This window comes from Phoenix dactylifera, chromosome 1, assembly GCF_009389715.1.
Source record: "Phoenix dactylifera cultivar Barhee BC4 chromosome 1, palm_55x_up_171113_PBpolish2nd_filt_p, whole genome shotgun sequence".
In the NCBI taxonomy this organism is placed as follows: Eukaryota; Viridiplantae; Streptophyta; class Magnoliopsida; order Arecales; family Arecaceae; genus Phoenix; species Phoenix dactylifera.
The window spans coordinates 17,710,420-17,725,569 of record NC_052392.1 but is presented as its reverse complement, the minus strand read 5'-3'; the positions used below and the strand labels follow the sequence as shown (position 1 = coordinate 17,725,569).

Genomic DNA, 15,150 nt, shown 5'->3' with positions numbered 1-15,150 from the left:
ACACTTTGGTGAATCCTAGCCACCGAACACACCATCAACACATCACCCACCATCGTTTGAGGGCTTCCATTACTATCCTGGGGCACTTGGCGTGCCGGTGACTGAGAATGGGGGCTGTGCTAGTCGAGTTTCGGTTGAGCTGGCAATGCCATTGTCTGCTGCAGGCCCTAGATCGTCACGGTTAACACCTGCACCTCTTGAGTGAGCAGGTTGAACTGCTCCTCATCTACATGCGCAGTGGGCCGCAACAGTGGTTCAGGTTTGGGGCTTTGTAACAACCTTTGGGAGGTCGGAGCGCAGCGTTGCAAAGCATGCAATAAACTGCGGGTTCCTCACGACTTCATGCCGGTCGTGTCTTCCTTCAATTGAGGTTGATGTAGCTGGGGTCTGCACCCTTTCTCTAGTGTCAATTTGTTGCCGCCGTATTCGGACCGAAGTAGGAGTGCAGCTTGGACGACCCTGAAGTTGGCTGAAGATGGGCTGAGCAGGTTAGTTGAGGCATTGGGTGCTAGACTCCTCCGTTGGATGGCCTACAAAAAATCTACTTGCCGGAGAATTTCTAGCTAAGGACCCTCCGATACCTAAGTCAGAGCAACAAGACAATAATATGTAAGGGAGAGAGTTCAACAGAGTGAAGGCTCTGTGAGAAGGGTAGCGTATTGCGTGTATATTGCGTACCTGAAGTCCCCAAGTTACTCCCCTTATATAGGAAAGTCAGTTTGTCATTATCTGGGGCGACATAGCATGCAATGATGACCATATAGTGGCCGATGGTACGGCAGTAGTGTGGGTGCCTATCCACGTGGGCAGTAAAGTGAGCTAGTGGGGCGCAGGATGTGATGCCGCCGCGACTATAGACTGTTAGAATTGTTGGTTGTTGTGGCTGTTAGCCTTTGTCTATGCGTATCGATTGTTCTCTGCTGGCGACTCTTCGGTCAGAATCGAAGTTGTTCGCTTTGGTTTACATCCGAAGACAGAAAGGCCTGTCAGCTCCGAGTTCGTGGCGTCCAGTATTTCTCTCATTAGATAGCTTTTATCAAATTTCTGCTTTATTGAAGAAAAATCTCATGATACTAACAGAGCTAACTTGGAGGAGTGGATATTATCAATTATTTAATTAATAAAAGACTTAGAATTAATTTTCAACTAGGATCTCTATGTGCGGCCGCGCACCGTAAAATATTGTGCATCCCTCGACTGCTGTAAGGAAATGAACTGTGTATGATACGATATGCACTTGTGAATTGCCTTGCTTGATATCTGTCCGATGGCAGCCATCTGTGGCTGCACATCACTCGGTGCGGGGCACCGCAGAGGATCCATGCTCATTAATTTTAGGGTCTCGCAAGTACTTAGGAGGGTATAATGGGCCGGCTGACTGGTTGGCTGTGGGTCCACGGCTTCGCATTCAGGTGACTGCTTGCTCGACTATTTTTGTCAAATGATCTCCTGCAGCTTGTCTCAGCTGGTGCTTCTGGTTTTAGCTTTCTAAGGATACTTGATCTTTTTCTCCTACCAAGACGGTGATGATCATGACGACGATGATTAAGCACTTGAAATCAATCGTTTGATCATTATCGCATTTGGATTTCAAACACCGGTGATCAATTGAAGCACTCAAATGAGCCCTGTGGCATGCTTATATAGCTTTAACTATCTGAGTTGATATCGCTTACAAAAACCAATCCCATCCCCATTGTTTCATGCTTTATATAGCGAGCTATCGACTGTAGTACACTGGAAACGAAGCATGTATACATAGATCAGCCAAGCTTCCAAGCTCTACCGCCCCCCATGCTGAACTTCTTGAGCCTTCCAAACAGCATGACAGCAATGAGAGTGAGCTTTCCTTCAGTACTCCATTTCCCTGAAAACCCAACCCATGTATCCACGCATTGCCCGGTGGGCTTAAGTTGACGTTTGCAGCTATAGCCGGTCGAGAATCCCACATTGCCAAATGCACTGCGATCGATCAATTTGCAAAGGTTTCAGTTGAAATGCTCATTCAAAGATAAAAAAGACAGTATCAGAAACAGGAGAGGGATCATAGGTATGATTAGTACTAACAATTAAATTGTATATGACTTCATTAAAAATGCCTTTGCTCTGACACTACTCGGAAAAAGCATAGAAGACGTAGCTGAGTTTTAGTTGCATGATACCATGCTTGTGAAAAATATCAAAGAAATAGAAAATGAAAGCGGAGAACAAAAATTTTATATATAGTCGACTATTTTTTTTTTTTTTTTTTTGATGTAAAAGGAGGCTGAATGGATTAAACCATGCATCCTCAGCCACAGAATTTGTTGACAAAGAGAAGTTACAGAAAGAATTTACAGAGTGGATAGTTGACTTAAAACTTCGGTTTTGTGGCTCTTCATTTTTTTGCACGTTTTTCTTCCTTCTTTCATTTTTGTTTTTTAACCGAGGAACTGAGCGTAGACATGTGTAGGTCCTCAACCATTAAATGATACACTACTATAGGTCCCTAAAGCACCACCCCACATTATTCACGCAACAAATAATCTCAGGATAAGATTTAACGTGTTTGGCTGGTGTTAGAGCACTAGAGCTTGTCACCTCTACTTTCTGAATGCATTTTGCCAAGTGCAAATCTTTCTTCCATTCCTAATCGTGTTTTTATCTTGCTGTTTGATGGTTAGCAAGACACTTGTGTTAGGCAAAGGTACTACAACGGTCAGTATGGGAAGTTGGGAAGTAGACGACCATCATGATTACAAATAAGTTGTGGTACTTCGCCTTCCTAACCATGAGCGGGCTTGGCAAATTATTTGTCAAACTTTGGACCTAAGCCTTCTTGTAATAGCTACAATATACATGTTGAGGTCATAACTAAGCATGGAACATACCTGATCACCTCGATGACTATGTTTAAGAAGCTAAAGTTCAAGGGATCTTCGGAGAGCTTTTTCCTCTCTGTGATGCAGATGATGATGACGAAGATGGCTAAAATCGAGAGCTGCGAGAGAGTCAGGTTTTGCACAAGGTTTTTTCTCTTGCTGCCACCTTCCTTACGCTCTGAAGGCCCGTTACCATCTCCTAAAGGAATAAAAGAAGTACAAGGAGGAAGGTACCTGAAATGACAATTGGTAATTAAGAATTAGCAAGAATGATTAGCTAAAGTAATTAACATATATATACATCAAGCATTCACTGATCACATTATCTTTCGATAGTGACCAAGTACAGACATATGTGCGCGAGGTAGTGACCCAATCACGCGTGCCATACGTGGTTGACTAGTCCGCACGTTTTGAGCCCCATCTAGAGTACAATAATCGTGCCTCAAGTCTTCCACTACAAACATGTTCCTAGTGGGCACCTCGGTGCCTGACGCGTAACCCATGTTCAAATGAACCCCTCCATTCTAGCTTGTTGATACAAGGTAGGTATCGCACTATCACTATCGGGTTCGAGTTGTATCCTCGGCACCTGATTCAACATCTTTCATGACATCAACCGTCGGATTGCACGGCTTCAAGATCTGTGCAGGTGGATGAAAGAAAAATTTGGAATGCTCTCAGATTTGTGCAAGTTGCGATCTAGTGGTTGACATCATGAAAGAAGATGCAACCTAAACCCATCACTACCTTAGCATAGCTGTTCTCCAATCACCATTGGATGCCATGCTGCTGGCCATGTGGGGTAATAAAGGCAAATAAAAAATGAAAATAGAAGCAAAGAGTAGATACATCATGACCACGTAGAGCACCAAGATGGCCGGCGAGACGGTGGAGATATCAACAATGGACTCGCCGGCGTGCCGCGAGTTGACCGACTGAAAGAGTGAGCCCACGATCTTCCGGTATGGGTTCAGCCCGTCCAAGCCCTCAGACCTCCATTCCAAGCAGCAGAAGAGGATGAGTTGGACCAGGACAAACCCAAGCACGGTGAGGGCTAGCAGCACTGCATGCGGGCCAGGGAGCAAGTGATCAAACCCCATCTCTCCGTGATTCCTCACCATATAATCGTACTCTTGCCTCTTTGTATGCTTCTTGAGGATCCATATGACCAACCTCAAGAATGAAGGGAACATCGTGTTCCCCGCGAGGATCTGCACTACGATCATTAGAAGAAGTCCCGAACAATTCTTAAACACCATCATGTTCTCGTTAGTTGGAATGAACCCGCAGTTGGTGAATGAAGAAACCATAGTGAAGATGGAGAAGGTGTGGAAATGGATCCCCTTGCCCTCAAGCACAGCTCTTGCACTTGGAATGAGGCTTAGATACACCAAGATAAGCACATAGCCAGTGACGTGAAATACTAAGAAATAGCCCAAGACCACAAAGCCCAGGTGCTTTATAGAATTGTACCTCAAGTCCGAGCCACTCTCGGGACTGATTGCACCGGACTCCACTGTCCCGAGCTCAAGTTGGTCGGGGACCTCGGCGAGTACCTTGGAGCTCAGCTCTATGCCAGCTTTATTATATGGAGTTTCCTTCTTCTCGAGCTTGATCATGGTGAACTGAAGGCCAACTATGGAAGTGAACACCTCCCCGCCTACTAGCATTAGAAGAGTTAAGATTACAAGCTGGGAGTTTGAGAAGGACTCCATTTCGACAGCGACCATGCTCGAGACGGTGTTCGCGGACACCGCCATGAAGAACAAGTCAAAGTCCTCCGGCTTACTCGCAGCATCTCGCATCGGCAAAATCTTTAGAAGTAGGAAACCAATGGAAGAAACAAAGAAGAAGTAACAGAGCTGAATCCACAATGGGTTTGCATGGAAGAGTAGAAACTGATAAACAGATACGGCAAAATCACGGAAAGAGCTGATGAAAGAAGGCGGTTGCAGGTGCAGTGGACTGCGAAAATTTATATGACTTTTACTGTGAGCAGGAACGACTTCCATTCGAGTAGGTCGAGCTTGTTTAAGTAGACGGAGTGCTTGTAAAGGAGTTGGGTATATTCTGTGGTATGGGAGGGGAAGGAGTATATATATAGGGCGAGCAATAATGGAAGAGCCATTGCTTCCTTGAGTGCCCATTTCATCTCCAAAGATGGGTCCTCCCTTTTTTATTTTTTTTTGAATAATGGTGGAAGCGAACATCTTTCCCCAAATGATCTGTTACCGCTCTATGATCCAGAAGGATCCGTGGACTATTTTAACCACTTCGAGCAAGACGGGACAGATTCAAGAATGAGATCCGCCATATCAAAAAATCAAGTCACATGCCAAACTTCAGAAAGCCATAATTTAGTCATACATTGTCCGATTGAGATGATTTTTTTAAAAAAATTAGGTATATTTTCGAAATATAGACGAAAAAGTTGAATTGAGTCAAAATTTTATTAATGAATTATTAATTAAATAAACTATTTTTATTTTTTATAAATTTGAGTTGACCGGATTATTTTTATTTTTATTTTATTTTATTTTATTTTATTTTATTTTATTGGGTCGGATCACTCCGCTCCGAAAGGAGGGAAGAATAGGAGCGAGAGGAATAGAAGCCAGATGGTTGGCTATCACGATCACGAAAAGTTATGCAAAGTGACCGCACCTTCCCCTTTCACCAAGTAAATTCTTTTTTTAAGAATCTTTGGATTTGCTTGGAGTACGGGCAACTCATCCGTCGCACCCTTCCCCGCTCAGTTTTGCGTCCTATGTGTCAGGACTCGGTGCAATACAATCAGGTGACGTTGGGCCGCTCTCAGTGTCATCGTTCAATCGAGTGCCGCATGAAGTGACTCTGAACTTTTCGAAATGCTTGTGCGAGAGCAAAGCCAAAACCCACAATTTAGACATCAATAGATGAAGAATATATTAATTATAAAAAAGTACAATAAGAGAGAGAATATGCTTATTTGCAATCCCGTATTTTAACAGTTACAACAATTTAGACATCAATATATATAGGCTAACAATATAGCTAGTAACAAAATATATCAAGACTAATAAAAAAAATCAATTATATTTGGACTAATATAATAGCATAATGGTAAATTTGCTTAACATCCACCCTTAAATTTAAGCTGGTAAAGTAAAACCAGCTTGAGTTTGGAAATCAGGTCTTGAAAGCAGCTTATAAGTGCATGTGCTTTCGTAAAAATATCAGCAATTTGATCAACTAAGATGAATGAAAGGTACCGTATTGTACCATGAATAATGTATCGGCACACAAATTGATGAACATTTTTTATATATTTGTGCATTCATGAAAAACATGATTGTGAGCAATTTGGATAGCATTCCTATTGTTGCAATAAAGAACGACAACATCAAGAGTATTTAACTCTTATATGTTCTAACAACCAATATAACCAAATAGGCCCTTGAGCAGTATCCATACTGGGGCTCAATACTAGATCTGGCAATAACTGTTTTCTTCTTGCTTCACCAGAATATGAGAGAATCTCCCAAAAAGAAACGGTAGCCAGTCGCTGAGTATCTATGAGTAGAATCATCCCCCCAATCAGCATTTGAGTGGGCACATAAGTCATGAGATAAGTGCGCAAAAAAAGGAGATTCGTGAAATAATGTATCCTTAAAGTAATGGAGAATATAGAGTACAACTATATATTAGGTGGTTTGCGAAGCTGATAAAAATAAACTAACTAGATAAACAATATATGCAATGTTAGGATGGATGATAGTCAAATCAATTAAATTCCCAACCAATTGCCAATATAAAGTAGCATCACTAAGTAGTGTTCCATAGATATAAATGAGTTTAACATTAGGTTCACGAGGAGTTGGAGAAGTTTTATTATCAGCTAGATCAGCTTTGAAAATTAAATAATTAAAAGCATACTTAGCTTGGAAAAGATAGTATTCATCAGGACCAGGTGAGACCTCATGTGATACCCCGTATCTGGGCCTGGCATGTTGGACCGGCCCAGAATAATTGTTCCAAAGGAGTTGGCCCAATAAAAAAAATTTTTAGCACGTGCTGCGCACCTGCTTGAGAAGAAGAGGACTCCTCATAGAGTCTTCTTGCTCCTCCTGTTGGTCGGACGGAATCCGACTCTGAGTCGTATTTCGGTTGTGGCCGAGCTTTATTTAGAGCTCTCCCCTCATCCCTTTTCCACTTCACTGGAGAACCCAGCCGTCGCCAGATTTCTCTTCAATCTCTTTCGCGGCTGTCGATCGTGTCAACACTATTGCTGTGGCCAACCGTTGCCAGAAACTAGGTAAGGACTCGGCCTCCCTTGAGCTACTCTTTTCCTCCTTATTCCGAGGTCGTTGAGAACCCCGATTAGGCTGGTGATCACCAAATTTTTGGTGGAAAAGAGTGATGCCATGTTTTTCCTATTTTGGTGGATCAATCACTTTTTCTCTTGATTTCGGCTTGTTTCGCCATGGCGCTTGTCGCCGGGGTCCCCCTCCGGCTCCCTATGGTGGCTTATAGACTTATTTTTGATCTGATGTAGCCGGTTGTCACCGCATGTTGCCACCGGCTGCTTGTTGGCCAGCTGTGAGTTCTTTGACTCGAGACACCACCATAATCACCCTCTCCCTCTCCCTTCTTCTTTCCTTTGCTAGAGAGACTTTGTTCTCTCTTTTCTCTCTCTTCCCCACTTTCTCTCTCTTCTTCTTTCTTATTTTTCTTTCTACAAAGTTTCTCTCTCTTGATTGATCTAGATTGACCCGTGCTATTGACAACCAAACCCAGACCCCTGATTGAACCTGGACTAAGATTCTCTCCCTCCTCTATCTTTTCTCTCTATAAAGTTTCTCTCTCTATCTGCACTTTCTTTCTCTACTCTCTCTAGAGATGATATATCAGTAAAATACTTTTCTTCATAATTTTGGGTCAACCCTAATAAAGAGTCCTGATTTAGGGTCGTCGGGCGGCGTGTTAGCCCCACCCTAGCCCCTGCCAAACACTGTTAGATTTGATCGTCCTAATCTTTGTTGCACCACTTATGTCCTACTCCAAGTGTGATTCAATTTCACTTTGATCAGACTGACTAGAGTGTCGGGCATTCCCGCTAGATCAGTCCTGTAAGGATGTTGGTATTTAGGTTTTTTTTAAAATAACTATAATGAAATTCTAATGAAAAGTATAATTTTGAAATATTAGGCTATGGAAAGAATTTTCAGAATTAATTGGATCTATTAGTTGGATTGCATTCGCAAGGTAAGTAATATAACTTTTTTTTCTATATTTATCGGCAAATTATAAATATTTTCTACTTTTGATTTATGAATTTGATGCATAGTATTTTATTATTATATATTTTTTTTCTAAAATATTATATGATTCTTGGTTGAACGTATGGATTTTGATATGAATTATGTTTGATTGTTTTCGATATTGTAACAACTCAGGACCTCACCCAAAATGGCTGGCCAGAAGGTATTATTTGGGTTCCTTGATCCTGTATAAGTACCCAAGATCTACCCAGCGAATAACTGATGTGGGACTAAACACACGCCCGCACGGATCCTCACATACTCCCTCCGTTCAAGCCCTGACGTCCTCGTCAGGCAAAGGATTCAAATCTATTCAAATCTAATCACAAACACCAAGATCAGCCCGTGATCAACCCCAATAGATCCGTGTTGCAGTATCCCCTAGTTCACATAGGTTATGGGCCGGGTCCGCTCTGATACCATTTGTAACAACTCAGGACCTCACCCAAAATGGCTAGCCAGAAGGTATTATTTGGGTTCCTTGATCCTGTATAAGTACCCAAAATCTACCCAGCGAATAACCGATGTGGGACTAAACACACGCCCGCCGGGTCCTCACAATCGCATCTTACGATTTGGAGCACCAAACATGTTTTGAGAAAAAGAGTTTTGAATTAAAACGAATTTGGACTCGCAGGCAAACTATATTTTGATACTTTGCCAGTAGGGATTGTACGTTGGCACTTTGATACTCTGCCAGTGGAGGTTATACATTGGCACTTCGATACTCTGCCAGTGGTGATTGTACGTTTGCACTTCGATACCCTTCTAGTGGGGGTTATGATGTGGCACTTTGATGTGTTCATAGTTCTGGATCGTCAAGTTGAATTTGATGATTTGAAAGAAATTGATTTATGAACGATATTTAGATTTTGAGAAAAATTGAATTTGGCATACATAATGTTTCGATAATCCTGCATATCTAGATTTGGTTTTAAATTGATGAAATTCATATATTTATTTTTTGTAAATAATTAGTTAATTTATTGTCTGATTTATCTAGCTAAAGTGTTCATTGCTTACTGGGTTGTTTAGCTCATTATACATTTTTTATTTTTTTTCAGATTCAGAAAACTAGCCTACCAGAGTTTTTTAATATAGGAGAGCGACTCTAGAAACTGTGACATAAGTTATCTTAGATTAGAATTTATTTAAATTACGTATTACCTTAGACTAATGTTAGAATTGTGAGACATTATAAGTTGAGTTAATTAATAAAATAAAGATTGCATATTATTAGTTAAATTATTTTCACTCTCTGATTTTGATAATATAATGAGATGCCTTGCATGCTCGTGGAAAAAGTTTCCTATAAGTATACGGTGGTTGCCGCGAACCTCGGCTCGTGATCTCAGGTCAAGGGTGTGAAACCTCAAGGCCAAGAAAATAACCAAATGCACCAAGATCTTTCATTTCAAAATGCTAACTTAGAAACTATTTAAAATAATAAATATCAGCGAGATCACTACCCATGATACTCATATTGCCTACATAAAGTAACAAAAGAACAGTCCCTGAATTCGGCGAACAAAGAGTGCAGAATCATACGAACCGGAAGCGAACCCAAATTGACTAACAATAGTATTGAACGTAGCAAATCATGCTCACAGAGCTTGTCTGAGACTGTACAAAGCTATCTGAAGTCAGCAGGCTTTGTTTGGAAGATGTTCAAACCAAAAGGAGGATGCATATGTCTCTCTTGAGCAAGATCGCCATGTAAAAGAATGTTTTTCACATCCATTTAATACTAGTCCCATTTTCGTGCAACCGCCGCTGCTAGCAATATGCATATTTACCATTGCAGTAATATATACATCAATATAGCCTAACAATATATCTAATAAAGAAAGCATATCAAAATTAATAAAAAAATATTAATTATATTTGGACTAGTACAATATTATATAATGGTAAATATGCTTAACAACATATTACAATATTTAACTTTATTTTTCTCATACTTTCAATTTTTTTTTCTAAACTGTATATTTGAAAGCAATCACTTAGTATATTGGAAAGCTCAATGGGTGACAAGAAGGCGTAGCTATGATCACGATCGAGCAACTACCATCCACTCCTTCGGTATCTTTGGAACGTGGCAGGTTTAATTGAGATTCGCCAACGTTCTTTTTTTTATATTATCTGGAAGGCAATTAATGCACCAGAACATTAGTTGTTGATAAAATGATAGACGTGTTTTTTAAAGCGGGATGTAGAATTTTTCTTTCTAAAGATGCTATCTTCGTTATCTTTGAGAGGAAAAAAAACTGAGGTGCTAAAGTCTTCATGGGGCCTACTCCGAGATCGGGCTTTATACTGTGGGGTGTGGTGGGCAATGGTGCTCGCGAACTGAGGACCTGTGATCAAGTCGCGGCTCAAAGGAGCGGCATACCCTGATATCCTACACCATGTACATGCCGCCAATCATAGCTGCTCGTGTTGGGCATCCCTCCTTATGCATTTAATTATGCTTGGAAGTTGTGAGATATGTTGTCTTCAAATTTGTTGGAAAGACACTTGGTTATTCAATGTTTGCTTGGGTAATTAAAGCTTCTTTGACTACTTGTTTCAAGGCAAACTTGGGAATCATGGTGCTTCTTTGGAAGCTGGTTTTTGGGATTCCAAAGGGCTAATAGGAGTGGAAAAATTCAGATTATTGTGCTGGAATTTAAAGCTGTTAATTGGATTGCATTTTTGTGTCTCTTTGGTGACTTGAAGAGCTTGGTGCCTATTTTCTTCAGTTTTTCCAGCAACCTTTCACTCTTTTGTTTTGGAGCTTTTGTGTAGCTACTTCCTCCTTTGTCAAAAGCTTCATTTTGGCCTAGAAATCCCTTGTTATTTTGTGAGACATTTGTGTCTCTTGTAAATACTTTGTAATCCTGCAAAGTTAGTGAAATTGGACCTCGGTCCCGTGGACGTACCTCAATTGAGGGAACCACGTAAAAATCTCTTGTGTTCTTGTTTTGTTTTTTGTTCTCTTTATTGATCTACACTTGTGGGGAGCCATTTTTTCCAACAACTGGTATTAGAGCCAGCTTTGTAGAGATTGTGTAAATCATGGAGAACAACGTGGGTCACATGGTTAGCTTCAATGGAAGCAATTGGTCAACTTGGAAAATCAAGATGGAGGATCTTCTCTTTTGCAAAGACTTGTATGGATCCATTGAAGGTGATGAGAAGAAGCCCGAAGAGATGAAAGATGAAAAGTGGTCCAAGCTTAATCGAAAAGCCGTTGGTGTCATTCGCCAATGGATTGATGACAGTGTCTTCCACCATGTCTCTACTGAAACTTCGGCTCATAGTCTTTGGATGAAGCTTCAAGGTTTGTATGAAAGAAAAACGGCGACTAACAAAGCTTTCTTGTTTTGGAAATTGGTGAACTTGAAGTATAAGGAAAGTGGATCTATTGTGGAGCGCTTGAATCAAATGAAAGACATTGTGAATCAACTTGCCACCATGAGTATCTCATTTGATGATGAGCTTCATGCTTTGTTGCTCCTTAGTTTGTTGCCCAAAAGTTGGGAGACCTTGGTTGTGACAATTAGTAACTCAACGCTCGATGGCAAAGTCACTATGAGCCAAGTGACTAGTAGTTTGTTTAATGAAGAGGTTAGAAGAAAATCATCCAATTCTTCTAACTCGGAGGCACTTGTTGTTAATAGGCGTGGAAGAGGTAGAAGTAGAACGCCTCACATTCGAGATCAAAGTCGTGATAGCTCCAAGGGAGATTCAAAATCGAAGAAAGATATTGAGTGCCACTATTGTCACAAGAAAGGACATATGAAGAAAGAATGTTGGAAGCTTAAAGCCAAAAATAGCAAGAAAAGTGAAGAAAGAAAGAAGATGCCACGGTGGTGACTTCCGGCAATGAGATGTTGGTTGTTTGTAATGACAATTATGTTAATTTCACTTGTCAAGACTCTAATTGGGTGGTTGACTCCGGTGCTTCATTTCATGTTACCTCACGTGCTGATTTCTTCAATTCCTACACCAAAAGTGACTTTGGGCATGTTCAGATGGGGAATGAAGGTGTTTCTCAAATTGTTGGAATGGATAATATATGCTTGAAAACAAATGTTGGTTGCAAATTATTGCTCAAAGATGTGAGACATGTACCGGATATTCATCTTAATCTAATTTCTACCAAAAAATTAGATGATGAAAGCTACAACAACCAATTTGGTGATGGTAAATGGAAGTTATCCAAGAGTTCTCTAGTGGTGGCTAGAGGTAAAAAGATTTCAACTCTTTATTGGATGCAAGGCAAAATCTGTCCGAGTGTTGTCAACACTCTTGAAAATGATTCTTCCATCGAATTGTGGCATAAAAGGCTTGGCTATATGAGTGAAAAGGGGCTGCAAGTTTTGGCCAAGAAAGAGCTCCTACTCGGCTTGAAAAGTATGTCTCTTAAATATTTGTGTTCATTGCTTAAATGGTAAGCAACATAGAGTTTCATTTCAAAGAAACTTGAGTTCTAGAAAAGAACATGTTTTGGATTTGGTGCATTCGGAGGTTTGTGGCCCTTTGAAAACTAAATCACATGGTGGTGCACTTTACTTTGTTACTTTTATTGATGATTATTCAAGAAAAGTTTGGGCTTATACACTTAAAACTAAAGATCAAGTTCTAGATGTGTTTAAACATTTTCAGGCCAAGGTTGAAAAAGAGAAGGGGAGAAAATTAAAGTGCATTCGGATGGACAATGGAGGTGAATACCTTGGGCCATTTGATGCTTATTGTAGTGCTCAAGGCATCAAACATCAAAAGACAGTGAAGAAAACCCCTCAACAAAATGGCATCGCCGAAAGGATGAATCACACCATTGTTTAACGGATTAGGTGTATGCTTTCGCATGCAAAGCTACCTAAACCATTTTGGGGAGAAGCTTTGCGGACAGCGGTGGACTTGATCAATATGTCCCCTTCGTATCCTTTGCTTGGTGATGTCCCCGAAAAAAATTTGGTGTGGTGAAGATGTTTCTTATGCTCACTTGAAAGTTTTTGGTTGTAGGGTTTTGTGCATATCCCCAAGGATAAAAGATCCAAGCTTGACAACAAGTCAAAGCAATGCATTTTTCTTGGCTACGGGCATGATGATTTTGGCTATAGATTGTGAGATCCGGTGGACAAGAAAATTATTAGAAGTCGTGATGTTGTCTTCCTCGAAGATCAAATCATAGAGGATTTTGACAAAGATGTGCAACACAAGTCAAGTACCAATGATCTTGTGGACTTGGAACCTATTTCTCCATCTTCGGTGCATGGTGAAATTGTGGAAGACTTGCAGCAACCTCATGAGGAAGTCCATGATAACGAGGTTAGTAATGAAAATACAAATGATGTTGATGCGGGGGAGCCGTCAAGTTAAGAAACTCCAACACCACCCACTTTAAGAAGGTCAACTAGAGAGCGAAAACTTTCCAAGAAGTATTCCACTAATGAATATGTCATGGTTAGTGATCAAGGTGAGCCCAAAAGCTACCAAGAAGCCATTGAAGATGCAAACAAAGATGCTTGGCTAAAGGCAATGCAAGAAGAAATGACATCTTTGCTTGAAAACAAAACCTATGATTGGTGAAGCCGCCAAATGGAAAGAAAATATTGAAGAATAAATGGGTCTTTCGGCTGAAAAATGGTGACAAAATCCCAAGGTACAAGGCACGGCTAGTTGTTAAGGTTTTGGACAGAAAATGGGTATTGATTTCGATGAAATTTTCTCACCTGTTGTGAAGATGTCATCTATTCGGGTTGTACTTGGAATGGCTGCAAGTATGAATCTAGAAGTTGAGCAACTTGATGTGAAAACGACATTTCTTCATGGTGATTTGGAAGAAGAAATATACATGGAGCAACCGGAAGGTTTTAAGGTGAAGGGTAAGGAGAATTTAGTTTGCAAATTGCAGAAAAGCTTGTATGGTTTGAAGCAAGCTCCACGGCAATGGTACAAGAAGTTTGATTCCTTTATGGTGAAGCATGGTTACTCAAGAACAACTTCAGACCATTGTGTATTTGTGAAAAAGTTTTCGGATGGGAACTTCATTGTTCTTTTGCTCTATGTTGATGACATGTTAATTGTGGGCCAAGATTCCTCCAAGATCAACCACTTGAAGATGGAGTTGGGCAAGTCTTTTGCCATGAAAGATTTGGGACCCGCAAAACAAATTCTTGGAATAAAAATCATTCGTGATCGCAAACAGGGACTGATTTGGTTATCTCAAGAAAATTATGTCAAGAAGGTGCTTGAAAGATTTAACATGGACAAAGCAAAGCCCGTTGGATGTCCACTTGCTGCACACTTCAAGCTTAGCTCAAAGCAATGTTCTTCTAATGAAGAAGACAAGAGGGAGATGATGAAAATTCCTTATGCTTCAGCTGTTGGTTCGTAGATATACACTATGGTTTGTACTAGGCCCGACATAGCACATGCCGTTGGAGTTGTTAGTCGATTTCTTTTTAACCCCAGAAAGGAACATTGGGCACTGGTTAAGTGGATCTTAAGGTATCTCAGAGGGACTTCTAATATTTGTTTATGCTATGGGAAGGGCAAACCAATGCTTGATGGGTTTACAGATGCCGACATGGCGGATGACATTGATTCTAGGAAGTCCACTTCAGGTTACTTGATGACTTTTGTAGGGGGAGCTGTTTCATGGCAATCTAAATTACAAAAGTGTGTTGCCTTATCAACTACAGAGGCTGAACTCATTGCCATTACAGAAGCATGCAAGGAGGTACTTTGGTTGAAACAATTCTTACATGAATTGGGCTTGAAGCAAGAGAAGTATGTTCTCTTTTGTGATAGTCAAAGTGCTATTTATTTGAGCAAGAATGCTACTTTTCATTCAAGGCATTGCAACTTGAGAAGATTCACACAGATGATAATAGTTCAGACATGATGACTAAAACCTTGTCTAAAGACAAGCATGAGAAGTGTAGAGCTTCGGTAGGAATGGTTGATTTCTCCTCATAAGTCGGGAGGGGGAGAAT

The 15,150-nt window shown here is 40.6% G+C and overlaps 1 protein-coding gene across 1 annotated transcript; it reads right to left on the bottom strand.

Moving 5' to 3' along the window:
• Positions 1-1,547: 1,547 nt before the first annotated feature.
• On the bottom strand, positions 1,548-4,913 carry LOC103701574 (cation transporter HKT8-like). Its single transcript, XM_008783695.2, has 3 exons — positions 3,714-4,913; positions 2,871-3,095; positions 1,548-1,962 (listed from the first exon to the last, which is right to left on the bottom strand). The coding sequence occupies exons 1-3, from the start codon at positions 4,874-4,876 to the stop codon at positions 1,764-1,766; spliced, it is 1,587 nt and encodes a 528-aa protein (XP_008781917.2). The 5' UTR covers positions 4,877-4,913; the 3' UTR covers positions 1,548-1,763.
• Positions 4,914-15,150: the final 10,237 nt, after the last annotated feature.